General features: G+C 39.8%; 1 protein-coding gene across 4 annotated transcripts in view; it reads right to left on the reverse strand.

The window, feature by feature from the left end:
* Positions 1 to 27769, reverse strand: part of CADM2 (cell adhesion molecule 2) — a 1084078-nt gene that overhangs the window by 87485 nt on the left and 968824 nt on the right. For all 4 annotated transcript variants that reach the window (XM_050959378.1, XM_050959357.1, XM_050959368.1 and 1 more), the window contains one exon: positions 1169 to 1347. In XM_050959378.1, coding sequence (XP_050815335.1) covers positions 1169 to 1347 — 179 coding nt within the window. The remainder of the gene's footprint in view (positions 1 to 1168; positions 1348 to 27769) is intronic.

Genomic DNA, 27769 nt, shown 5'->3' on the forward strand with positions numbered 1-27769 from the left:
CTAATTACAAAATGCTTAGAGAAATATTTATTATAAATATGTCAACTGCCAAACTTACCTAAAGGTAATTTGGCACTTCAAGTGAATCATGCTGTTGGCTAGCTTGCAAACACCAGAGTAATATATATATTTGTTCCACTTGAATGACTTATTAGGAGGAAATAGACTTCATATTTCTCTTGTCTTTTACAGTCTGAGACTTACCTTAAAAAGTGTTTCCTTTTATTTTGCGGTGGTTCTTAAAAAGTTGCCCATGCATAAAAGCTAGGAAAAAAAAGGATTGCAACAGGTGTTGCAATGGAGTTAATGGACTCATCTCATCTCTGAGATCTGGGTTCACATCCAGACTGTAGGAGTCACCATTTTCCAGCAGCTAACACACAAGATTGTCTGAAGTAACAGATTTAAATGATGGAAATCTGTGGTAACGGTGTGGTAACAGCTGCCAAATGCTGACTCTTGTACTGGTGTCTACTGTACTTTTGTCAAGCTATTTCACACTTAATATTAAGCCTTTATTCTTTTGACATGAAGCATCAAGACAAATCAGACAAAACAAAACAAACATAATTAAGTGAGAACCAGGCTATTTTGTTAAATAAGTATTATGAACTTGTGATACTAGACAATTTGGGGGGTGATTTTAACATAGGGCCTGATTCTCTGGGGTGATGCAAGACCTTCATCTTACATTGGGATTTGAGAGTGCTCTGCACTAGGCTATACTTTATTTTTAGTATTCTGTCTTGAAAGGTTTATAAAATAAATAGCAACTGCCTTGTACTTCTTGGTTTTGGTTTATATGTGACCTATCCACTCACAGCCAGTTATATTTAAACACCATGTTTTATGGATGCAATTAGGTATAAAACAGTTCCCAGTATACTCTCAAAGACATTTTTGCCTGTTGCTTAATTAGCAAGGGGTTCTCCACACATATTTGAAAGATATATGATGTACAAAATTTACTATAGACACCTACTAATAAAAGGAAGTCAGCCTGTTGCTTATTAGTAGATGGCGCTCTGAAAAGAATAATTGCACTTTTAATTTTTTTCTTGTCATTCTTTCATGTGTTCTTAATCACTTGCTTATAGTTGGTTGAAACAAAAATTTCTAATATTAATCAAGGTACTCTCCCTTACTGAATTTAAAGAGATGTACTCACCATGTACAATCAGGACATACTCTGTGCTGTTTTGGCCAATAGGGTTTGTTGCTTCACATCGATATGTACCATTGTCCGTTTTGTTTAGGAAACTAATTCTTAGGTCCCTACCATTGACAATCATTCTCTCTGGATCTGGTAGTTCTCCTCCATCCTTTGTCCACAATACTGGTTCCGGCCTATTGGATCCAAATCAACAAACTGTATCAGTTATATGTTACATATAGTGTAGCATATAAAACACTCAGACAACAGCATTAGAGATAGATGAGCAGTGGTACACCACTTATAAGCTACCAAAGACTATCCATCAATTACTTGAATTTTTGGTACTGCGTGTATATTGGACACCAAGCACTGTCTTCTATATTTCTTTGGAAGTGACACCGTCATGTCAGCCAATCCGTGTGTTCAAATGAGATGCCACTCCAGAATGGGTGGCACTTATCATATAATACACCTGCAATATTACAATGCAAAGTGTATTCTGAGTAGTTAAGTGTACCCCTTGTAAGCTGGTACTACACCCACATGTTCAAAAATATAACCATAGGAGGTTATGATACAGCAATTATAAAAAGCCTATAGCTAAGTGGCCCAGCAGCTCTTCCTAAAGGGTACCACTGGAAAAGAAGGTAAGCCCCTGTGAGAATATGAAGAGTTGTCAGGACATTATGAGGAGTCATCAGATGAAGGAATGAGAAACCACAAGGAGAGCATTCAGAGATTCAAGAGAGTTTTGACAAAATGATTCTGCAAGAAAACCTTAAGTTTTGGGAAGTGGCTGTATGTTCAAATTGCTTGGACAACACATATTAATCCCAAGTGGACTTTACTGCGTTCAGTGAGTTTCCTAAACCAGGCACATCCATCTCTAATTTGCATGTTTTAATCTAAATTTGGTTTTATAGATAAGTTTTGCCAGAAGCCAAAATAACTTCCACCCCCACTCATCTGTTAAAAGCATGACACTTCTATTATCAGAAGACACTGGTAGTGTAGGAACAATTGTCCTGCTTCTTGGAAACAAGGGTCATCATTAGCAAAGTTAGCAGAAATAAATGTTTCCTTAATGTTTTATTAGCAAGGTTAGGAAATTATCTTCACAAAGAGGCTGAGAAATCCAAATAGTGCAAAAGATATTAAGTTAATGTGGTCCTGTTAATGTTTTTTCTTCAGTTGCCACCATAGTACATCATGAAAGTTGTAGTCCAGCGAGGGACCTCAGCACACAGAGGAGAAAGGGGACATGAGGTGCCCGAAACACAGCTGACATAAGGCACTGTGGTGGCATTTCCTAATTAACAATTTTAGTTTTCAGCTGAAAACTTTCAGTTTTTGATTCCATTCTAAGAAGCTGAAATTTCCCACAGGGAGAAAAGAAAAATGACTGATTTTCAGCCTAAAATCACCTGTGTGGAATTGCAAATGAGGAGTTATAAATATCTCTATGATAGGCAAGGAATGAGAGGTTTGCTTGCTGAATACTGAACAGCTGGAGATCAGATTTACCTGAGGATCTGAGATGCTAATCAATAAAGCAAGATGTACCTCAGAGACCATCCAACATGTTGAACATGCATCTGATTATATGAACCAAGTCTAAGGAAACAGACAAACCTGAGCAATGGTTACCATTCCAGCCACATGAGAACTAAGTGGAAAGGAGAAACTGCAGCCTTGCATTCATTCCTACTGACTTTCATGTTGCCATTTGCTACCAGACTCTCCACTAGAGAGTATCCAGGCTGCCTACAGTCAGTGAGACATCCCTAACGGAGAGTCAGTCTGGAATTCACAGCTGAGGGGTCCCGACTCACAGTTTGAGATGCCCTGATATAGCCAAAGTAGACACTCATTCACTCCGGTGACTACCTAGAGTGAACCCAATTAATCAAGAATAATTCCAAACTTGTACTTAGGTACCTGAGAGCAGAATTTGGACTATTATATTTTTATTTTCATATCAATGCATTTAGCTATATGACCAAATAACTAAACAGAATAAAATAGCTGTTAGGAATTCAGCATTTAGGGATTGAGTTGTGGTGAGCATCACAAGGCCTAACTTTCAGAAAATCACTGGGATTTACAAAGCCTAAAAGTTTGGCACCTCTCCTCCCTATAGAATGAACAGGGAGAGATAGGTGCCTAAAAATGCGATTTACAAAACGCAGCATGCTGAGCGTGGAGCCAGCTAAACTAGCCAATGGCAGAATGTTAAGATGGGTGTGTGGCAAGCTTTGCCCCTCTCAGGGAGATAGACACCTAAGTTCAGGCTGCAGGGAGGCACCTACCTCCACTTAGAATTCACAGCTGTGAACCCTCTGCTGGAATTAGGTGCTTCTTGTCAGAGGTGATGATGATGGAGGAGCGCCCTCATAACATTTAGCTCAGTGACTAGTGTACACATCCAGGATGTGGGAGACTCTCTGCATGAACAGGAGAAGGGATTTGAACAGGGATATGCCACCTCTCAGGTAAGTGCCCTAGCTTCTGGGCTATGGGATATTCTGAGATGATTCTCTCTCAATTGCTCATTGTAACTGTCCCACTTTCAATAAATAATTGAACAATCATTGGGACAGAGAGTGAGTATGAGAATGATTCTACAGCCCGGTGGGTAGGGCACTCACTTTGGAGGTGGGATAATGTGGATCTGGTACCCCTACTCCAATGACTGTTTGACTATTTATCCAAAGCTCCACTTCCCTACTCTTTTTTTGTCAAGTTAGGTGGGCTCTGAGCATGCCTACCAGATTGGGCCCACAAGTGAGTTAGTTGGGGGAGCTCCTGTCTAGCTTCTCCTAGTTCATGGATCATTAATGCATATTCTCAGAAGCAGAAGCATAGGCTCCGAGGAAACTTTTACTGAAAAAACTTAGGCCCCAAATGGGTTTAGCTGCCTAGTGTTAGGTGGCAGATGAGTGTGGGGGTTGTGAATAGCAGTGTCACCTAAATCTGGGACTCAGGTGCCTAAAGTAGCAGTAAGGTGCTTAATTCCCATTATAAATCTACCCAGAGACCCCCAGTTCAGCAAACCACTATTCTAGAAATCACTGAAATTCTTAACTTAAAACACAAGCTCAAGTCTTACTGACTTTACTGAGGTTTAAGAACAGAAGCTATACTGCTTTCCTGAAAAGTTATGGTTTTAAGTGTTGGCTTAAGTACTTTGCTGAATTGTGGCTTCAGATCGTGCATATAAGAATACAATCTCATGAAGGGCAATTACATGATTTTCTTTAAGACTGCACTGCAAGTATAAGTGAACTGATGTTTGCTGTCGTATACTATTGATCGCTATGTTGATTTTTGTTTTAAATGATTTCTTCATGAAAATCTCCACCAAATTTAGTAGCAGGGGCATCATTTCAGAAACATTCTGGTGGTAGGCGCAATGGTATGTCAGTATTCCTGCTTCTGCCTCCCCGCTGAGGCCGCAGCTGCTCATGGGTGCAGGAGGAGTTAGCGAGCTGGTCCTATCCCAGAGTAAGATGGGGTGCTGGTCCTATCCTAGGGAGTAAGAGGTGGGCTCCGGGCAGGGATTGGGGCCTTGCTTGCTTCAACCCAGGCTGCTGCTGCTGCCTGTCCGGCCAATGGGGACAGTAGTGCTGATAAGCTGACAATTAGGACCTCTTGCCCATCCTGCCCCACCCCACAGCAGCCCCCGCAGGCCCAGGCAAGGAGCCTGGCAAGGAGTTATGACAATTCAGGATAGGAAGTGGGACAATGCCCCCTAACCCATAGCAAAGAGCATTCCTGTTTAGTAGAACTTAAATTATTTGTGCTCTTTATGAGAAAATAAAGTTTTTTGGATTAACTGTAGTAATTACCCTTGTGATAGTTTGCTGAAGTCTTGTTTAATCTGATTTTGGCCTGATCAACTGCTCATTGGGACACTAATTCAAGAAAACACTGGAGCACATGCTTAAATTCATCCTTATTCAGGAAATCATGAGTATGTGCTTAGTTTTAAGCACATGCTTAAGTACCACTGACTTTAATGGGTATTAAAAGTGCTTTAAGTTAAGTCGTGCTTCAGCACGCTTCCTTAATGAGGATACTTAAATATACAGGGCCTAAATATACAAACAAAAATATTTCTATCCCTTTTGCTAATATACACAGTAATACAAGGAGTCCTCGGACTTATGTCTGACGTAAGTCAGGCATCACTTACTGCACTTTTCAGTTGACTGCCTATTTCGCCCCTACGATGATTCTTTCGCCCTTAGGTCACTCGATTTGCATAAATTTCACTTGAAATTACTTCCTGGTTGTGTTATACTGGTATGGAGCTTGAAGGGGTCACTTCTGAGTTGCTTTGAGGCAGCAAGGTAGCTTTTTGCCAAGTAGCGTTGCCGCTTGTTTTTTATTGGCTCGCGGCCCCAAGCTCAGCTAGGCAGAAGGCTTGAACAGTGATTGGCTGAGGCTCAGCATTTGTGCAGTTCTCCCTGGTTTTCTGAGCCTGTGTTGCCGGCATTCTGAGCAGCATATGTGAGTTTATATGTTTACGTGAATGCGATTTACAGAATATATTGTTCAGTAAATACACTGATGTTGCAACATTAGTGATATATAATTCATTTATAGTACAAAAATGTGGGTTACTGTGGTGAAAATAGTGTATCACGCCCTGGTTCAGGAATCAATCCCCCCTTCATACCATTGATTCCTATGGAAAAAGTGCTTTTGACTTACAACGCAATTCTGAGAAATGAATTGTGTCGTAAGTCCAAGGACTCCCTGTTAATGGCCTTTATATGTAAGTGACCAGCCTCTCCCCATATGTAAAGGGAAAGTGTGGAAATCTGATTTGTTATAATTTGCTAACAAAGGCTGATCAGTACAATTTGTTATCACACTCCTCATTGCTTCTCATTTACAAATTTACTGAGAGGTTACATTCCCAAGAGCACCAACTCTGAAGTGTTTCTGCCAGAATGTACATCACTGCTTTCATAAAATGCATTTTTAAGCAGCTTCTTTACAACGATAATTTACAGAAGTAAAAATCTTCATTTAAATTAGATGGAAAACCCATAGGACCACACATAGCCATCAAGTGAATGCTTGGCTATATTTACCTCTAGGGGCCTTGTTATGTCTTAATAAACAGTGTTTATACAATTCATTAGAGAGCCAAGAGTGAATTATTATAATCTTGTATTGACAAGGTGGCTATATTTTTTTATGTTTGATGATGTTCCAAGCAGAGGGACTCTCTTTCACACTAAACATTTTATGAGGGAGGAATATGCCCAATTTGAGGACACATCTTTAATATTCTATAGTATCAGACAAACGTATGCGCCCATACTGCGCATATCTATCTATCAATCTATCTATATATGGTACACTACATAATTTTAGCACATTTGAACATCTTTGCAAATATATGAATTAGCTGATGTGATGCTGACCATGGCAATATCGTTATTGTAGACCAGGACAAATAGTGTTCATCACTATGCCAGCTACTTGTGATTACTTGCACTACATTAATGGTTTAATCATAATTAACTGATATGATGCTGAGAAAAATTTGTGCTAGTGATCAACAGTCAAATACATGGGAGTAAATATCATGTCAGCTAACCCAGTGCTTCATGGCCACATTCTAACACAGTGGTCTCCAAACTTTTTAGGGTCATGTCCCACCTTACTCTCCCTGAGGCTGGGAGTGGGGCTGCAGTTCTGGGGGTAGGGGGATGCAGACAGAGGTAACAGGGCCAAGGCTGGGGCTGCAGCTGCAGGCAGGCCAGGGCCAAGGTCCAGAGCTGAAGTTGGGCTGCGGTCAGGAGCTGAGGCCCTGGGTGTGGAGGTCTGAGGCAGAGCTGGAGCAGAGCGGGGCTAGGTGGCACTCCCTCAGAGGGCATGCCCCACAGTTTAGATACCTCTGTTCTAACATTTTGTCATGTAGACAAACCCATAAGTGGCCCAAGGAATACTACACTTCTGATATCATTCAGCTCAAGTGGCTCTTTCAAGGTTTACAACATCTGCAGAGACTGAGAGCTTTGCATTCAACAGTTACCTCATAAATGAATTCAGCAGAAGACACCTCCTTTCTTCAATTAATATGACTGTATAAAAAAGGATTTGGTTTAAAGCAAAGCCAGGCATATTTGCATCAAAATAACTAAGATATGATAAAATATTAGATAATATATAAAGGAATATCATGGTCTAGGCTAAGTGCTCCTTTTACTAATTGTGCTTTGCATACAAACTTCCAAAGTAGAATATTAGTGCTACAGTTCACAGCAAGAAACTAGGGTTACTAATCACAAATAAATTAAAATAGTTTACACATCACCAATTAATGCAAAAAAGCCTAAGCCCTGTGATATTGCTAAACAACTGCTAAGTGGACTTAGATTTTTATAGAATTTGAATTTAGAACTAATAAAAATAGTTCATAGGCTTTCATTAATTGAAATCCAGACAGAATCTTGATTTCTTGGTGTAAATGAAGAATAGTCTTCTCTGACTAAATCAGCCTCAAAAGTTGATTTAAACAGCAAGAGATTCTGCAGTTCCTTTCTGCAAACTTAAATGGAACAGCAGTGAGTACATCAAGTCTGATATGAGGTTCCACAGAGAACATGAGTGTTGTCATCTGAAACAACAGTGAGTAACTTAACATAGAATGGTATAAGAAGGAGAAATCCTCTTCTGATTATGAAGCTCACAAAAGAAGAGAGAACGCGAAGGATGAAGTGAAATACATTCAAAATAATAATTAAAAAGTATTCCAACTGTACTGGTAATACAAGGGCAGACTAAGGCCGTGATTCGGAAAAGAAATTAAACATGTTTAAGTTCCATTGAAATCAATCATTTTAATCCTCTCTCATTTGGAAAGCTTCTATGCTTTTAATCATTTTTGTTGCCTTTTTTTGTATCTTATTTGAACATCTTAGTCCTTTGCTGAACTCGGGCCTTAAAAATTACAAATATCTTAAAATCAAGATATTTGATTTCTTGGTTCCTTACCCACTTGAACCTGAGGTCAAAGCCGTGGGTTTTTAATGCTTGGTTTGGGGGTACTTACGACATCTCTAATTTAACTTAAACCCTAAATTACTGATGTATACTCTCAACCTTACCTCCACCTGAACATAGTATTAGGGCGTGTTTACACAGCAAAAAACCAAAAACAAACAAAAAGCCCTACAGCAGTGCATCTCAGAGCCTGGGTCAATTGATTTGGGCGTGTGCTGCAGTGCTAAAACAGCACTGTAGATATGCGGAGCCAGAGATGGAGACCAGGCTCTGAGATCCTCCCTCTCACCGGGTCTCAGAGCCCAAGCTTCAGCTAAAGCCCAAACTCCAACAGCTACATTGATATTTTTTGCACAGCAGTGCGAGCCCCACTAGCCCGAGTCAGTTGGACTGGGATTGGAGGCTTGCTGCCGCAGTGGGGTTTTTTCAGGGGGGAGAGGAGGAGGGCAGGGCGTGTTGTGTATACGTATCCAGTATTTAGGAATAGTACATAGGTTTATCCTGTCGCCTCTAATTTAACTTCTCTCTGAACTGAGCAGAGACAATCATTTTAATCCTCTCTCATACAGAAGCCCGCCTTTGTTTTTCATCACTTTCGTTAGCTTTTTCTGGACTTCTGTGTAAAGGGAGGTCACTCTGTGACTGTATTTCCATCACCTTAGAGCACAATCCAGCAATCATTGTAATCTTGACCACCATGAGTAGTGCTTTTCATTTCAACTAGACAATTTATTGCAGCACATGTGCAGTAATAAATGTTTGCTGGATCAGTCCCTTAGGATGTTACCACTCATCCCCATCTGGATATCTAAAAATCCTGTCAAGATTGCTTAGTCAGTGTGGATAAGAATAAGGAGGATATAACAAGGATTTGCACAATGTTAACAAACCAAGTAAATTAGTTCCCATATATTTTGTCTATTCTTCCCTGGGATTATGACTAAATCCTTCAAATAGCAGTGCACTTGTATTCTATGAAGTCCTTAATATAGATCTCCAGTCAGAATTCTTTGATGAACAAGGGAAAGAGCTCTACTATGCTTACCATATCACTTTTTGTCGAAATTCCAGTGTAACCTTTGCAATCATTTTAGCAGAATGATTGCTTCCACTCTTCATTAATTTTACCTCTATCAACCATACCCTGAGTCTGGCTTTTCTGGTTCTTCAATTCACCACCACCAAAACTTACTGCCTGAGGGAATTCCCTGTGTTGTAGATATTTTGACCAGTCTGGTAAGCTGTGTTGCCAGTTTGGGGGCATTTAATCTGGTAGAAAAGGTCAACAGCCACATGCTCCGTACTTTTGTGAAAATCTGGGGGAAATCATTTATGAGTGGAATATTGCACATTTTGGAAAGAGACAGATAATGTTTCAGACCTGGAGAGACCATTGTAGGATTTATATTCCCCCTAAACTTAGTCAAGAACAAACTAAATTCTCTGCTTTTTGGAATGTTCTCTGCATATTACCACTCAGGGGTTCCGCTGGCCAGTGCAGCCTGGACCTTGGAATCTTCTCCCAAGGGTGCCTGTTACACTGCTCACACGCCTTCTCCTTCTCTCTTCAGTTTTGTTGAACATTATGAGGGTTAGCATATAAAAGGGAGCATGGCAGCTCAGTCCCTGCCTACTGCATCATCACACGGAAGTGCACTTCTCTTGGATCCGGAGCCTTACTACATTTAAGTGCCAGTAGATAATTATTAGTTATTAAAGTTGGTGTTTGTTAGTTAATTAGAGTTAGCATGATAATCTCTGTGCCATCAAAATTCTGATGGTGAATGTGAAGAAGAGAAGAGCAGAGTTAAAAAGATGTGTTTGCTGTCCAGTGGTATTTCCAGTGACAGATGCCCATGTAAGGGGCATGTCTAGGTGAGGGACCCTCTACATCCACAGATTCATAGATTCCAAGGCCAGAATGGACCATTATGATAATCTAGTCTGACCCCCTGTATAAAACAAGTCATAGAACTTCTCCAAATTAATTCCCATACCATCCAATTTTGATTTAAACATTTAATTGATAGAGAATCCACCATTACCCTGGTAAATTGTTCCAGATGCTCTGTCTGATGTAAGTTCACTTCAAGAGTGCAGTAGCCCACAGAGCTAGCTTTAACATTTTATTTTACTCAGCAAAAACACAAAGGAATTTACAGGCCTGTTTCCTATAAGATATTAGCTAAACAGTTAGCATAAAGCACACAAAACTTTGGCACACAAAAATGGCCCAACAGTCACTCCGAGTTTTGGGGAACTAGGAAAGGTGTTTAAGGCACAAATTTATGCCAGGTAACCACACAAACAGTGAACTGATACTAGCAGGGGTACTAGAACAATTTATATAGAGGGGGTTCCGAGAGCCATTGAACCAAACTATAAACCCTGTATTAATGGGCAGCAGGTTTAAAACAAATAAAAGGAAGTTCTTCTTCACACAGTGAACAGTCAACTTGTGGAATTCCTTGCCTGAGAAGGTTGTGAAGGCTAGGACTATAACAGGGTTTAAAAGAGAACTGGATAAATTCATGGAGGTTAAGTCCATTAATGGCTATTAGCGAGGATGGGTAAGGAATGATGTCCCTAGCCTCTGTTTGTCAGAGAGTGATGACGGATGGCAGGAGAGAGATCATTTGATCATTACCTGTTAGGTTCACTCCATCTGGGGCACCTGGCATTGGCCACTGTCAGCAGACAGGATACTGGGTTGGATGGACCTTTGGTCTGACCCAGTACGGTCATTCTTATGTTCTGTATGAGTTGGAATGTCACTCACTTCAAGCCAGAATGTGTGGCAGAATCCCCAGCACCCATAGTTCCAGCACCTATGGATACTAGGCTTGAATATTTTAGAATAAGATGTTGGCAAATGTTTAAGCATGAACTTGTCTTGGCAATTAATTGATGTATATGTAATTAGTTGAAATCATTAATATACTAACCCAAACATTATTAGGGTGAGGAGGTTAGATATGGACAAGGGAGGCTAAGCATTTGAATTAATATTCATGACAGCCGCTAGGCCATATAATAGGACAGACCATCATTGGGCATGCCAGAAATAGGGCCTTACCCCCAGATCCCCAAGGAAGGGAGTAAGTACATGAGCACATGTATGAGGAATGTTACAAAATGTCACCTTAATTCTGTATTTGTGCTTTTTATGTGGTTTGGTGCTTTCCTGTCTTTACTAATTGTGCTAATAAAAGTGGTTAAAACTTTGCTTTGATCTCAGTGAGTGTCACTGTTGTGCATACTAAGGTTCCCAACCAGATATTAAACTCACCCTTGATTCTGTTGTGCTGGACTAAAATCCTACAATCCCCCAGCTCTTTAAATTAGAATTAACTGGAAATCAATAATAATCAATAACCACTAAATAATCAGGCAACAGTGTACATGGACATAGATTACAGGTATTCTTACTTTAGGAGGCATTCGCAGTAAAGCCTGTTGGATCCAACATGTGCAAATGTGCAGACAACAAAGCCCAGGGCTCAGCATCTGCTATAACCAAGGTGCCAATGAAGACCCTGAATTGGCATCAGATCTAACTCCAGTGCCTGTATATAATTAGGACACAGGGCATCAGATCTGTTGAAACAAAAAGCCTATTAGGTTCTGTCAGCACTGGCACCAGATTCAAGGGCACAGCCACATGAGAGGCCATCTGATTTGTCTGTTGCAGCAATGAAGATGATGGCTAAGGAAAGGATGGTCACCGTAAGGTCCAAAACCCAGAGCAGGGGTAGGCAACCTATGGCACGGGTGCCGAAGACAGCATGCAAGCTGATTTTCAGTGGCACTCATGCTGCCCGGGTTCTGGCCACCGGTCAGGGGGACTCTGCATTTTAATTTAATTTTAAATAAAGCTTCTTAAACATTTAAAAAACCTTATTTACTTTACATACAACAATAGTTTAGTTATATATCAGAGACTTATAGAAAGAGACCTTCTAAAAATGTTAAAATGTATTACTGGCATGCAAAACCTTAAATTAGAGTGAATAAATGAAGACTCGGCACATCGCTTCTGAAAGGTTGCCGACCCCTGACCCAGAGGGATCCCAGACTAAAAGTAAAAGCAATCTACTGGGAGAAATCTAAACAAAATACTATACCACCAGTTTCAAAGACAATGACAAGAATGCTTCCTGGTTCTGGTAGTATCTCTGACCATATTAATTATAGATCCGAGATTGGATCCTCATTGAGAGGCAAAGCAAAATAGACCTAAACAACTGGGATGCATTGACTCCAAAGATGGGATATATTCCCGGATATGGAGTCCTTATCCTGGTTATGAAATGGCACCAGAGTGTGTACACTGGCAAGAGTTCCTTCTTGGGCTACATGACCCTACTGGCATCCATCAAGGGAATTTACGGTGTCTCCTACGTGTAGTATTGAACCTCCCCCCGACCTTAGTTAGGATCAATGTTGCTTTCAAACAACAGATCTGAGCTTCCCAAACTAGTCTCTCTCTTCTGCTTTCAGGGATTATTCTACTACAGTGGTCCCAATACGCAATACAAAGAGGAAAAAAGAGTTAGCCATACAGAGGGGTTACCAGCAACTAGAGACAGACTCGTCTCCTAATGAAAATGTCAGAATAACTTCTGCTTCCTCTCCCTCAGAGTGTGCTCTGCAGTTTCATGAAATGGTAGATGGCAGTGACTTCCCAACTGTCCTCTGTGGTAATGAAAGAATCCTCCTATCCAGTTTTTTGACTTTTTTGGGGCCCCTTCCAGGTATAAAGTTTCTTTGACCATATTGAATGGATTGTTGCAACCTGCCAAATCTTTTTTGTATACCCCACCTTCTTGTTAGTCCATTTCCAAAAAAGCTGTTATATACCTCTTACCTTATGAGGCTTTTTCTTATTTGTATATGCATCCCAGCCCTAACTCTTTAATTGTAGCAGCTGCTATCAAGAAGACATAGAAATGAACAAGTACATTCCACCCCACATGACATGGAGGATAAAAAAGGGGGATGGAATAGGAAGAAAAGTGTTTTCTCTGTCCTCTCTTGGTATTAGGGTAGCAAAGTATCAGGTGGTTCACCTATAAGAAAGATGGCCTAGTACTAGCTGAAGAACAACATAAAGGATAACACCATTTTAACAGAGGTCCAGAATACAGCAAAACATTGTCTTAGGGCTTCATTTGATGCTTCAATTCTTTGGCCAGAGCAGTAGTATACGCTATTACTTTAAGAAGACATCCCTGAGGTTGAGTTCATCTTCTGTCTAAAGAAACTAAATTTAAAGTAGAGGACCTCTCCCATTGAAGGGAATGATTTGTTTAGTAATACAACAGACAAGCTTTGGAGAAGCTAAAAAGTATGAGGTCTAATGCAAAATCCCTTGCTTAATTACTTCTGGAATGCCTCTGCATTCAGCTACCATAGGTAATTTTACCCTCCATTGTCTTCCTCGGACTGTTTTTCTCAGAAGCAACAGTTAAGCCAACAGGAAGTATTCTTTGTCCACACACAAAAGGAAAGAAACCTTATCTTCCTCTTTTTCTGGGAACCTTAGGTTTCAATTCTGAAGTGAGTGTTGGGAGCTGCAAACCAATTTATATCAATCCTCCCCACCCTTTAATGGGGAACAAACTGCCTCACTTTATCAACAAATGTAAAGTGGAATCTCTAGAAAAAAGTTATAAATTCAATACAATACTCTGTCTTCATCCAACCTTCCCTATTCAGGGATCCCTCTCAGGACACCATGACAGAGGTGCAGTCCTTCTACTCCCAGGAGCTATAGAAGAGGTTTTGAGAGAATTCTGGGATTGGGGTTTTTAGTCAAGACACTTCCTCATACTAAAGAGCAATGGTGGACTTTGTCCAATTCTAGATTTAAGAAAGCTCAACCCCTTTATCAGAAGATTCTAATTCCACTTGTTAAAACTAGCACCCATTATTGTCTTTCTCTCTTCCCGAGATTGATTAGCAGCTCTTGATCACAAGAATGCTTATTTTCATATAACTATAAGACCAAGCCATCGGAAATACCTCCATTTTATGGTGGGCCAAAGACATTTACAATACAGGGAGCCCAGAGTCTGTACAAAGTACCTCTCAGCTGTAGCAGGGCTTGTTCATCTACCTAAATTGAGGTGGCCAACTGCTAAAACTGACAAGGGACATTCAATATACAACACCCCTCTTCAAAGACCTGGGTCTTAATAAATGTAAAGAAGTCATATTTATATCCCACTCAGAGGGTCCCATTCATAGGAGCAATTTAAGACTCATATCTGCCAGAAAAACTCTGCCCTGCAGACAGATTTCCAAGACTTCACACAACAACAGAAATACTGCATCAACAGTACACTGAGTAGGCAGTGATTTTTTTTTTAATAGAGCTTATGGAGCTACTGGCATCAGCAGTGTATATTACACAATACACTTACCTCAGAATGAGAATTCCATAGCACTGGTTGGCAGTAAACTACAGATCCAATATAGCGAGAGTGCAGAAAACTATACCAGAGAATGTACTGAATTCCTTGTCATGGTGGAGACATGAGCAAATATTCTTTCTAAGAGGGAAATTATTCTTTCTAAGAGGGAAATTAGAGAGAGCAAATATTCTTTCTAAGAGGGAAATTATTCAATTCTCCAGGTACATCCATGACAATCACTTTGGAAGCATCCAACAGTGCCTGGGGAGGTCATTTAAACTTTCTATAAGTTTGAGGACATTGGAACTCTCAGGAGAAGATATTTCCTATAAATTTACTAGAGCTGAGGGAGGTTTATCTGGCTCTCGGATCTTTTCCTCTTCATATAAAAGGAAAGGTAGTTCACGTGGCAATGGACAATACAATTGACATGTATTATGTCAACAAGTCGGGAGGGGCTCACTTGTGTCAGTTATATAGTGAGGCAATCAAGTTATGGAATTGGTGCATCATGCATAACATTTATGCCTTCCTTTCTTGACAGGTACAAGACTACAATGACTTAGAGGATCAACTGAACAGAGATATGACACAGGTGCATGAGTGATCAATAAAGAAGTGATATGCAAGATCTTCAACATCTGACATCTTCCAGATATAGGGCTATGAGTTGTGACTAGTTGCAAAGAAGTGTTGTCTGTCATGTTTAAAGGCAGGAAAAGACATGAATTCCATTTTGGCTATTTTTGGTGCTGAACTGGGGAAATGGTCTGTTGTACGCTTTTCCCCCCATTGAAACACAAGGTAGTAAGGAAAAATCAGACAGGAGAGATTGAGAATAACTGTAATTACTTCAGCTTGGCTGAGGCCACAGTGGTACACGGACCCACTTCATTTGTTGAAGGACATTTACAGGGTGCTCCCAATATTACTGGACTTGTTGCAGCAGCATGGCAAGATTTTACAACCAGATCCTCTGTCTCTGTATTTAATAGTGTGGACTACAGAATATTAGTGAACCTGGAAAAATATTTTTCTGTGGATGTTCAGCAAGTGCTAGCTAATGCTAGAAAACAATCAATCAGAAAATGTTACCTGCCTAAGTGGCTGAGGTTTGTGAAGTGGATTGCACAACAAAACAGATCATCCAGAACAGACTGTATTCTGTAACACTTTGCCTTAAAGACTGAGGATCATATTTTTTGCTAAAGGTCCACTTAGCGGCTATATTGGCTTATCAAGATTTGACAGATAATATATCAGTGTTTACACATCATATAGTTAAAAAGTTCATGAAGGGACTTTCAAATCTGTACCCATTGGTATAAGACTCTGTATCAGCAAAGATGCCTTAGCAGAGAGTTGGTTATTTCATCTGTCTATGACAGTCGCCTTTATAATTGCTATAATGTGATCCGGGAGAGAGTGAATTACATGCCCTCTTGGTGTGCCCACCCTTCACTATTTTTCACAGAGACAAGATAGTTCTGAAACCTGACCTTGGCTTTCTACCTAAAATAATGTCAGAATTCTATGTGACTCAGAACATAAATCTACCAGTTTACTACCCTAGACCGCACGGTAACAGGAGGGACTTCACCTTACATAATTTAGATGCTAAAAGAGCCCTAGCCAATTATCTTACTAGAACTAAGGGATTTTTTTAAAATCCACTAATTTGATTCTCTCATGCCAGAAATAATAAGGGCCAGCAGTATCATCTCAAACCATTTCCAAATAGGTTGAACAGTGCATTCTGGAAAGTTATAAACTAGCTGGTCTTTCTCAGGGTATTAAGTCAGATTCTACTAGGGCAATGGCTATGACCCTAGCTTAATTCAGATATGTTCCAGTTCAGGAAATATATAGGACTGCCACCTGGAATTCGGAATCATTATACTTTAGATCCAGCGGCTAGAGCGGATGCTCAGTTTAGTAGGGTTGGTTGTACTTCTAGCACTATTTAATTAAGATTGGATTACTGTTTGCCAAACCATCTCTTGAGAGTACGCATGAAGAAATTGAGGTTACTTACTTGTAACCAAGTTTTTAAGATGGACTCTGCATACTCACACTCCCCCCCAACTTCCCCTCTTTCTCAGAGTCCTAATAAGCAGGGATCCTAGAAATCTGGTGACCACGGAAAAATGAAAAATAGACATTTTTACAGAGAATCTTTAGCTTTTACATTTTGTGAAAAAATAAAGACATACATTAACTACATTATACTGAAAGTATGAGTATCACTCAACCCACGCAACTTCCCCCTCTCATGTTGATTTTTGAATGCACTTTAAATTTACATAGTTAAACCTCCAATAGACTGCTGTAGGGGTTTATGTTTTAATGCATGTGAAATTTCACTTCAGCCTCTAGGACTAACTCAGAAAGCGAGCAATGTTAATATAAAAGCAATTTTCACTTTATTTTTTGTGCATTTAAAAAAAAAACAAATATCTGAAAATATAGACTACAGACATAAAAATATTTGGTATATGTAAGAAATAGAAATCACAATTCAATAATTTTATTTTATTATAATGATTGATGTCACCGGTAGGCTTTGAACTTGCTTAAAAAATTGTAAATATTTCAATAAAATATTGTGTTCAACTAATACCTATATATGTCGTGGCTAGGGAAACTAAGTTCAGTGCTTTATTTTAATTGCTGAAAAATGCGGATTTTTATCTTTTTTAGTGGAGAATTTTGTTTTAATCACAGAAAACTAGGATCCCTGCTAATAAGTAGAATCTCTGAGGCAGCGATGAAAGGCACTGCAGCAGCAGAGGGAGTCATACCCCTTTTACAGCTTCATCCTCAGAATGTTCAGGATTGCTGTGGGGAGGGTCAGATAAGGCATGAGTGCTATAATGGGCATCACTGGAGAAGGTTCCACTGTCTAGGCTGCACTGGCCAGCCCAACTCATGAGTGGGAATATGCAGAGTCCAACTCCAAGAACTCCAGTTACAAGTAAAAAACCCGCCATTTTCTGATTTTTATTCAAACCTTGCTAGCCTCTCAAAAGACCTAAGACATTCAGAAAAGATTTATCACCACATACAGAAAAGTGTTCAGAACATATAAGAATTAAATTGCCTACATATATTAAAGTCTAGGTAGCAACAAAATAATTTTTTCATAACATAAAAACTTGACAGGATCCTGCAGCCAAATAGACAATATATGCAGAAATGAATGCTTCAGGTAAAGTAAGTTGCAATGATGCAATCTTAAAAAAAAAGAAAAAAAAAAGGACAGAGACTTAAAATAGGGAACGTAAAATCAGTGTGACAGTCTTTTTTGTTGTTTTTTTTTGAAACAGTGAATAATACAGTGAAGCATTTTTACAGCGACAAAAAAGGAAATGAAACAAAATCTACTCTATAATGAAGAAAACAGGAAGCAAAACCAATGAACAACTTATCCTTGTCATGGTTACAGGGCAAGCTGCACTTGAGATCCCTTTTGTCCCTCTTGAATGCACCTCAGAAGTGTCATGCCTGTCTCTCTGCACCTGTTTCTAAGTGGGAACCTGTGGTCCAAGCACACAGACTGGATCTCTGTGCCGCCGCGTTCCCCCAAACCCTGTTAATTTGATAGATCCAACTGAGTTCTGTTTGCCAACACCTTAATCTTTCCTTGCAATTATTTTGTAAAATCTCCTCAATCCAGCTAATCCCTGTCTCTGGCTGGGAGAAGCAGACTATCTCACTCACAGCATGTTCTCTGTCTCTATGTCTCTCTGTCAGCAGGCTGACAACCCACTCCCCGCCCTCCTTTTTGAGGCTAGCATCTTTAAGGTCTAGGATCCCCTTTGATCCCAGGCTTTCAGCCTCATGAACACAGCTCTGTAATTTTGCTGACTCCAGGTAGGTAGCTTCTTCCCAACCAATGGCCCAGCCATTGTTCACTTTATTCCTTTGAAGCTGTTGACCTTAGGTGGCTCTCTTTGCCATTGTTTCATTTTTGGTGGATTTCCTCCTAACCATTTCCTTTGATTTAGCTCCTCACAGTCAGGTAGGTCAATATGAAACAGATAACCTAAGGGACATATGGTATTTATAAAAATACTATACATAACTCCTTCATTCTCCACAGTCCTACATAAAATATATAGAAGCGTCAAACAAAATTGCCATGGATTATATTTTGCAGATTAGTTTTCTAATAGTCATGAGAGAAGTAATAGAACAGAAGTCATGAGATATCTGAAATTAGCTTGTCATTAAAACACTTTATTGAATTTTATATTTTTCCTGGCATTTCTAACATTGAATGTATTTCTCATTTCCAAAGGTGCTAGCCATTATTGACAGCCACTGTGCTAAGATGGACCAACCAATACTTTTTCACTGTCTTTTGGCTATGATAGACATCTGCTTTGAAGCAAGTGAGGGGATATGACCAGTGGGATCCAGAATGCCAAGAGTGCACAGTCTAGCTAATGGGGCAAAGGTGGAAACTGAGAGGTGCCATGTCATGCTATCATTACATAGGTCAAACTCCAGCTGTAGTCAGTGCAAGTTCGAAGTGCATATTTATTCATATGTAACCTTTCTGCCCTTCAGATTTGCAGCAACAAGGGCCAGGTTCACTATCTAGGGGTTCTGTTTCAATAACACAATGCAAAACTGGCTTGAGTCCCCACCCAGTGACCTGGGACAATTACATACCACCCTCCTGGGTGCCTCTAAGAGGCAATACTTCCTCTCTCGCAAGCACAGAGTCTGAGTGTAGCAAAATCCTTTAATAAAGGAGGAAAACAATGTGGCACTATGTTGGGAAATTACTACAAATTGGATTTATAACACAAACCATGAGCAGAAGACCCACACCCCAGTAAGTCTGGCAGTATCCTTTTCCCCTCAGGGTCTTAAATCTAGCAACCCAACAGTCGCCCCACCCATACTTTCTGTTGTTGGTCAGTGCAGCTCCCAGAGTTCAGAAGTTCATCTGCAGAGTTTACCTCCCAGCCTGGGTAGAAATGGGAGGAGGTACAGTGGCATCTTACATGCTCTGCTGCTCAGGTTGACTGCCGATTGCCATGCTTCTCTTTGGGGTTCCGTTGCAGTAATCATCACCAGCTGTGCCTCTGCATCCAGGGCCGGTGCAACCATTTAGGCAACTTAGGCGGTTGCCTAGGGCACTGGCATTTGGGGGGCACCATTTCTTCGGCAGCGACCGCGGCGGCTGGATCTTTGGCTGCCCTGGTCGCCATCGGCATTTAGGCGGAGGGAGCTGGGCAGGGGAGCGCGGGGAGGGTCACCTGCAGCAAGTAAGAGGGAGGGGCGGCACACAGGGGAACTCCCTGCCCCAGCTAACCCTTGCCCCGCCTCCTCCCCAAGCACGCCGTGGCCACTTCACTTCTCTCGCCTCCCAGGCTTGCGGAGCCAATCAGCTTAGGCGCTGCAAGCCTGGGAGGCGGGAGAAGTGAAGCAGCGACGGTGTGCTCGGGGTGCTTGTGCTCATGCGCAGAGCAGGGGTGAGCTGGGGCAGAGGGGGTGCCTCAGGGCGGAGGGTAGGGAGCTGCCACAAGGGGGGGCCTCAGGGTGGGGGGGAGCTGCCACAGTGGGGGCACCTCAGGGCAGGGGAGGGGACTGCCACGGTTGAGGAGAGGTGCCTCAGGGTGAGGGCGCAGGGGGGGAGGGTGCAAAGTAGAAGTTTCGCCCAGGGCACGAAACATCCTTGCACCAACCCTGTGTGTACCAGCCGTGCTGCTGTCTGCTCCTCTCCGCTAGCCGCACCTCTCCACTATCTATATCTCTCTCTCCTAGCCATCCTGCTAGCTACTCCTCTCCGCCAATCGTCCTGCTGGCTGCTCCTCTCCACTAGCTGTGCCTCTCCGCTCTGCTAGCCATCCTGTTAGCCGCTCACCAATGTGTCTTCAGCCCCTCCCATACTTAATATAGCTCTCAGTGACTTCAGCTCTTTAGTGTTTTCAGCTCTCAGTGACTTCAGCTGTTAGTAGGGGGAGCCCAGTGCTGTCACACTCAGAACCACTATCCCAAAGAAAGTCTAATGCTTAGATCTAAGTATCAGTGATTTCAGCTCTTCAGCATGTAACAAGTCTCCTAATGAAGTCAAAATCAGCTCTGTTATTACATAGTGGAGAGAGGAGGGGTCAAAATGGTGTTTAGGGCCCTCCGAAGGGGCCCACACTACAAGATACACATATCTGTCCCTAGCCTCTCTCCATTCACTGAGCTTTGGAGCCCGTGTCCCTTGGCTAGTGAATGCTATTTAGTTGAGGTCGAGTTCCTCCATCATAAAATGCCAAGTACAGATTTACTGTCCTTGCTTCTGTCATAAACAGATAGTTAAGGATTAATGTTTCTTTTACCTGTAAAGGGTTAACAAACAGGAAACGAACACTTGACCAGGGGACCAATTAGGAGACAAGATACTTTCAAATCTCTGTGGAGGGAAGCCTTTGTTTGTGTTTTTGGGTTTGACTTTGTTCTCTCTGGGTCCTGGAAGGGACTAGACGGGCAACCAGTTTTCTTGCCAATCTCCCTGCTACAGTCTTTTATAGTGATTATTTTAGTAAGAAAGGAGGTTATAGTCTTTTGATTGTTTCTGTATTTGCAAATGTGTAGTTTGCTGGAAGTATTTTAAATTGTATTTCTGTTGGAGGAGGCTTTTTCTCCAGTTTCTAGAAGCTGACAGACCCTGTAATATTCCATCTTGAATTTACAATGATTTTCTTTATTCTTTTTTTCTTTTATTCAAAGTTTTGCTTTTAAGACCTGTCTGATTTTTCCCCTTGTTGAGGCTCAAGGGAATTGAGTCTGTACTTAACAGGGAAGGAGAAGGGAGGGGGAGAGAAAGGGGGGAACCCATCTGATTTCTCTGTGTTGTGATTCAAGGAGTTTGAATCATGGTGATCTCCTAGTGTACCCAGGGTGGGAAAGATCTGGGAGGAAGAAAGGAGAAGGGGGAATCCCTTTGTTTAGATTCACGGAGCTTGAATCTGTATATCTCTTCAGGAGCCCAGGGAGGGAACACCTGGAAGGGAGGAGGGGGAAGGAAAATGGTTTATTCCCCTTTGTTGTGAGACTCAAGGAATTTGGGTCTTGGGTGTCCCCAGGGAAGGTTTTGTGGGAGACCAGAGTTTATCAGGCACTCTACTCTAAGTCCTGATTGGTGGCAGCACTACAGGATCTAAGCTGGTAATTAAGCTTAGGGGAATTCATGCTAGTACCCATATTTTGGACGCTAAGGTTCAGAATTGGGAATTATACTATGACAGCTTCACATAACCAGGATAACAATGCTTTATTACTCCTGCCCCAATAACAAAGAGACTGGGGATCCCACAGCAGGCAAAGTGATCATTTGGGCAAGCAGTCCCATTATGCTAGGTGGGTTGAGTGTGCCCATGCAAACGAGATCAGCCCCTGAAGTCATTTTCCACAACTCACCACTAGAGCTTATCCTGACTCTGTTTACATATATAATAATAATTTACAGGCACCCATCACTGTAGTATCTGAATAATACATTAATTTAATTAATTGATTTGTTATGCACCCATTACCATAGCATGTAAATGTAAAATGCAGATTAATAGCAATGAGACACGAAGTCAAATGGTGCACAGTCTGTTGCTCATTTCCTTTTATCACCCCAAGCACCTATAAGCAACCTGCTAATGGTCTATAGTCAAGCAAACATGTGACCAAATTATGCATCTTTCTCATCATTGTTCCTTCACTAAAGTTTTGCAATTAAAATCATTTCATCATTCAAGTTGCATGTTTTATTTTAAAATTTCAATAGTTCTCCCTCTAACCTTGTTCTTTTCTTTTAGTAAGCTTAGCTAATTTCTTATATATAATACTTTATATTTTAGTCTTCAAATTCAGAATTAATTTCCTTTTTTATATATTTTCTCCTCAGAGATATTAAATGTACTTCATAGTGAAATTATACCTGTGTGCCATAAAAACAACATTTTAGTCCATGGAAGATCATTTACCTTCAAGAAATCCAAACAAGTTACTTCTCTGCCCCACTCCCAAACCTCCTTCCCTTTTTGCTAATGGATCCTGATGGAGCCTTCTATTGGCAGTCCATGTGAATGGTCATTTCAGATTATACAATTTTATCCTAAGCAAGACACTCATCTGAACTGGGCAGAAATACAATCTATCTTATATTTCTGAATTTGATCCATCATATTTCCCCCTATTAAAAACCACTCAGTGTGAGACTAGGCTGGATCACCAAATGAGAAAAAAAGAAAAATCTTTCCTCTATAGATTGCCCTTTCTCCGTGCATCTACTACTCCTTAGTCTGACATCAGTTTGATAATCAAACTAACAGTTGATGGAAGATGTGTAGTTTGGGATGATTATATTATTACTAGTAAATATGGATAAATGTTGATTTCACCATATACATAAAAACCAACACAAAAATATTTCCATTGATAATAACAGAAAAGCACATAGGCAAAGTAAGAAAACATGCTGCTTGAAAACTTGCTAGAATTTGATTTAATGCTATATTATTATATATTTTGACATACAATGTTGACAATTTGTTTTAATGGTTATAAAGCTTTAACTTTTTTAATCTCAAAATTTACTGTCACTAAATTATTATTGCCTTCCCCTCCCATAATTCCCCACAGCTGTACAAGTTTAAAATTGATAAAAATAAAAAAATGCTTAAAAATAAACATTGATATTACAAGTTGAAATTGTTAAAAAAAAAAAATTCTGCCAAGCCTTCACCTATGCCAGTGGATCCTGATTTATTTCCGTACATTGAGACACAATTAAATCCTTCTTCAGTAATCAGGGAATTTATGCTCACAAATTTTAAAGTCAGTTTCTGAATTTATATTTGTGACATAAAATCCAATTACACTCAGTTTAACTCCTATCATGTAACATTAAGGGCTGGTCCACACTAGGGGGGGGGAATCGATCTTAGTTATGCAACTTCAGCTACGTTATTCCGTGAATAACGTAGCTGAAGTCGAATATCTAAGATCGGATTACTCACCCATCCACACCGCGCGGGATCGATGTTCGCGGCTCTCCGTGTCGATTCCGGAACTTCGTTGGGGTTGATGGAGTTCCGGAATCGATATAATCGTGCTCGGGGATCGATATATCGCGTCTAAATTAGACGCGATATATCGATCCCCGAGCAATCGATTTTAACCCGCCGATACGGCGGATAGTCTGGATGTGGCCTAAGTGTACTTTTTCTCCCTACTTAATCATTGGAAAGGCATGTTCTGATAGACCAATACGGCAACCATTATGCTTAATTTACATGAAGAATGGAAGCCTTAAATCTATAATACTTACTAACAAGGTTTATCTGTTGTAAATCTGCCATTTTTTTTCATGAAGCCTAATTATGTTTAACTAGACAATTAATACCCCTTAATGTTTATAGTTCTCTCTCATATCAGTAGTTTTAAATTATTCATCCTGTGTGGCTTTTACTATAAAATATAAACAGTTATCTAACCAGTTGATTTTTATACTCTTTTCCCAATGACTACTATAATTTAAACCACATTTATTTATATTTTTGTGATACCCATTTTATCTACAGTTTTTCTCTGTGGAGATCTTTTAAGTGCAATTCTACTTTGAAAAGTCATTTCACAGAATTGACATCATGGCCTTCCACAGTCTGCTTTAAAAAATCGAGCCATGCAAACCTACTCTGAAATTCAAGCTGGACCCTCTCCAGCTCACATATAGGAAAATTCTTCCATCAGAATTTAAGAGTTATGTTGCTGTATGAGCTAGAATTGAACCCAGCACACTCTCTCACAGCTGCAATGGTTCTACATTACTAATGGGAGAAAAACAGTAAAAATGTACTCAGTAAAGTGATCAGATATGACTAACTATACAAAAGCAGCAGTTCTTGAGTAAGAAGATGCCATTTTTATTTATATATTTTTCAAAGAACTGCATTTTGATAACCACTTGATGGGATTTTTTAAACTTAATTCCATACCTCATAAAATAACTTCTAAAATATTGACTTCTTTATTTTTGTTAATATTTAACATCAAGAAATCTTCTGTATATGTCATAGATGGAATTATATATAATATAATTATATTCCCCGGACCAATACCAGCAAGAACATAAAACTTTTAATTTATATCATAATTCCTCTCTACAACTACTATCTACCTATTAGTGGTAACATCATAGCAATATATAATACACCAAATGAATTCATACATAGTGTAAGCCTTATTTAAGAAAAAAAAATTAAATATTCAAAAGGCCAGATGCCTTTCATTTTTCTCCCCTTAGGGAAGGTTCAGTTGCACAGACATTTGTTTCAGAGTTACATCTTACAAAATATGTTTGACTATCATGGAGCTGAAGAAAAGTTATAAAAAATTAAGTCTGTCTACCTGCATGCTGAATTCCATGTGTTCTTCACTTTACAACAAGGATATTGTAGCACTGATTCTAGTCTTCATTTAAGTTTCTCCAGACTGAACTAAAAATCAATCTTGAACTGGGGTTTGTTTGTTTTTCGAATTGTAGTTTTAATACTTAGCTATTCCTTCTTCCTCTTCACCCCTTCATTTCATACAGGATTTTTAGCAATAATTCTTAAAAAAATTAACAGTGGTCACAGGGCTTGGATGCTATCATAGGACCCCAGAGATTACTTATATCATGATTTCATTCTCTATTTTCTGATCTTTTTAATCTTGTCTCCAGTGCTACCGAATACTTGCCATTCTTTCTACTCCCTCCAGTAGTCCTGTAATCCCAATATTTGAGATCTGTTACTGCAATTCTTCAGTTTCCTCCAAAACAAATTTTGCTTCTTTTTTAAGATCAACAATCTTCTGATCTTCCAGGTCACTTGCACAATATACTGCAGTCTTTAAGTAATTTTTTTTTTTAAAATCCAACTGATTATTAATCTCTTCAGTGGAACCTCTTGAATCTCTTATCTGATTAAGTACCAGATCTTGAATCTCTCATTTCCCTCAAAGAAAGGTGTCCCCAATAGCAGATGTCTCCAGTATGATATATTTCTTCCTTTTTTCACATAACCATGACTGGCTCTATTCTGCCCAGTGTGTCAGTACCTTCCTATCCTTATCTTGAGTCCAACAATAATTTGATATGAATCTATTTGTAGGGGGATTGAAGAATTATCTCAATTTCTTGACTTCCATTTTTTAACCACTTAACATGAAATTTGGGAAAGGTGTGCATATTAAATGGAACAAGTACACAAGTTTCATACCCTGTCATATGTGCATAGGGCTGATGTGGAAAATATTCATCCTCGTCTACATTAGCATCATTCACAGATCCACCAGGCACTCTTGACAATAGCCATCTGGCTCTTCACTCCAAAGAAATGGGCTGCTGAGTCCCCCTTGCACAGCACCTCTACATGCTACCTCCTTTGCACACAAAGAAGCATAGCAAAAGTATGGGAGTTCTAACTTCATTAAGGACTCTGGCCTCCAGCTGCTGGAAACATGCAGGGATTAAAATAAATTGTTCGCTATTGAAAGAATTGAGCCTCCACTCTTCTCTTTGACCTCTGGCCTTGGGTGCTCCTGCTGTCAGAGGAAGGGGAATTCAGAGGGAGTAACTTAGGAGAAAGGTTAAAGCAGAGACCAATAGCAGCATACAGAGGTTGGGAGCTCCTCTGGCACACTGAGCCACGTAAATGTTAAAAAGGTTTCCATGGAAGAGGGAACAGAAAGAGTCAGTAGGTGTGCAGACCACATAATATCAAATGACAACTGTTTGATTATATAGTCTTCAACTCTACTGCATCCTCCCCCCTTCCCAGTTTATTATTCAGCCCTGCCTCCTTTCAAACTTTTGACTACATGTTTCAGCCCCACTCCAAGTCTTCTCATCCCTTAATCTTTTGGTGTCCTCTGATAAAGGTGCCCAGCCATTCCCCCTTCCTTATACTCCTCCAGTCACAGGGCTCTTCCCCATCCTGTAAACGTACTCAGCACGAAAACTGAAGTTGGCTTAGCTCTGATTCTACTTTTATAGAGTGTGAGTGAGTGTGGAAACACAAGACCAAGGTGAGCATGAGCTTGCAGAGTTCCAAAGATTTACTGTCAGAAGCTAATTTAGGGAATACAGACAATCAACAACTCAACATTCAAAGAGACTTTTGGGACTTTAAGCATTTCATAAACATTTAAAATAAACTAAGAAATTCCCAAACCAAAAACACGGAAAGTTTGGAGTTAAGGTTGAAAGTGCATACCACAGACTTAAGAGTTTAAAATAAATAATTAAAAAATCCTCTTACAAAAAGATAAAAATTATTAAAATAACTAATAAAAATCAGGAAATTCAGAGTTTAGGTTAAACTTAAAAGAAATTCAAAACTTTTGGAAGGATGGAAATTCAGTTAAGACAAGGCAGAAAACTAACTTCCCATCTTCTCTTCTACGCTTCCTTCATATCTGCACTGTAGAAAGAGTTGTTCAAAAAATTCCTTTATTTAAAAAAAAACAATATTTATGACCATCTCCATCATCTTTTTTATAAGGGTTTAAAGAAATTGGCAGCCTAAGGCTTAAGACACATTAAACGTGGAGAAGTCACTATTGTGCAGCTTGTGAATGGAGTTTCTAAAATGTACTCTATAGATACTTCTGTGTATATTAAATAATTTCGATGGTATGTGCATTTACTTTGTTTTATTCATGTTGCCAGTTTATATATAATTTATTTTTCTTTTCAAATTTTAACTAGGAAAAATCTCCCATAGAGATGTAACAACTCTTTCCAAACGATTTCTGAGGCTAAAAAGGCAGCAGTAAAAGCTAAGCCATTACAACAACAGGAAAAATAAACGAAAGAAAAAAAAGCCACTGCAGTCAAAATCATAGTTATAAATACTTTAAACAAAGTTTTAAATCCAGTCTCAGCCTCTAGGGGATGAAGGCCTTGAAAGAGTAGGTAGGAATTACTGCCACTGTCAGTTAATTAACATTAGCTCAAGGACAAAAAGCACTAGAAAATATTCTGCAGGGAACAATCCTATGTTGGCCAAAAGGCTGAGCATAGATTAGATAAGATGTTTTCCAATTTCTATGAAGTGATAAAGATGCTGTTTTTGTATCAAAATCCTTACATTCAAGTCTTAAGGTGCAGATTATTTACAACTGAACAACT

This window comes from Gopherus flavomarginatus, chromosome 1 (assembly GCF_025201925.1).
Source record: "Gopherus flavomarginatus isolate rGopFla2 chromosome 1, rGopFla2.mat.asm, whole genome shotgun sequence".
NCBI lineage: Eukaryota > Metazoa > Chordata > Testudines > Testudinidae > Gopherus > Gopherus flavomarginatus.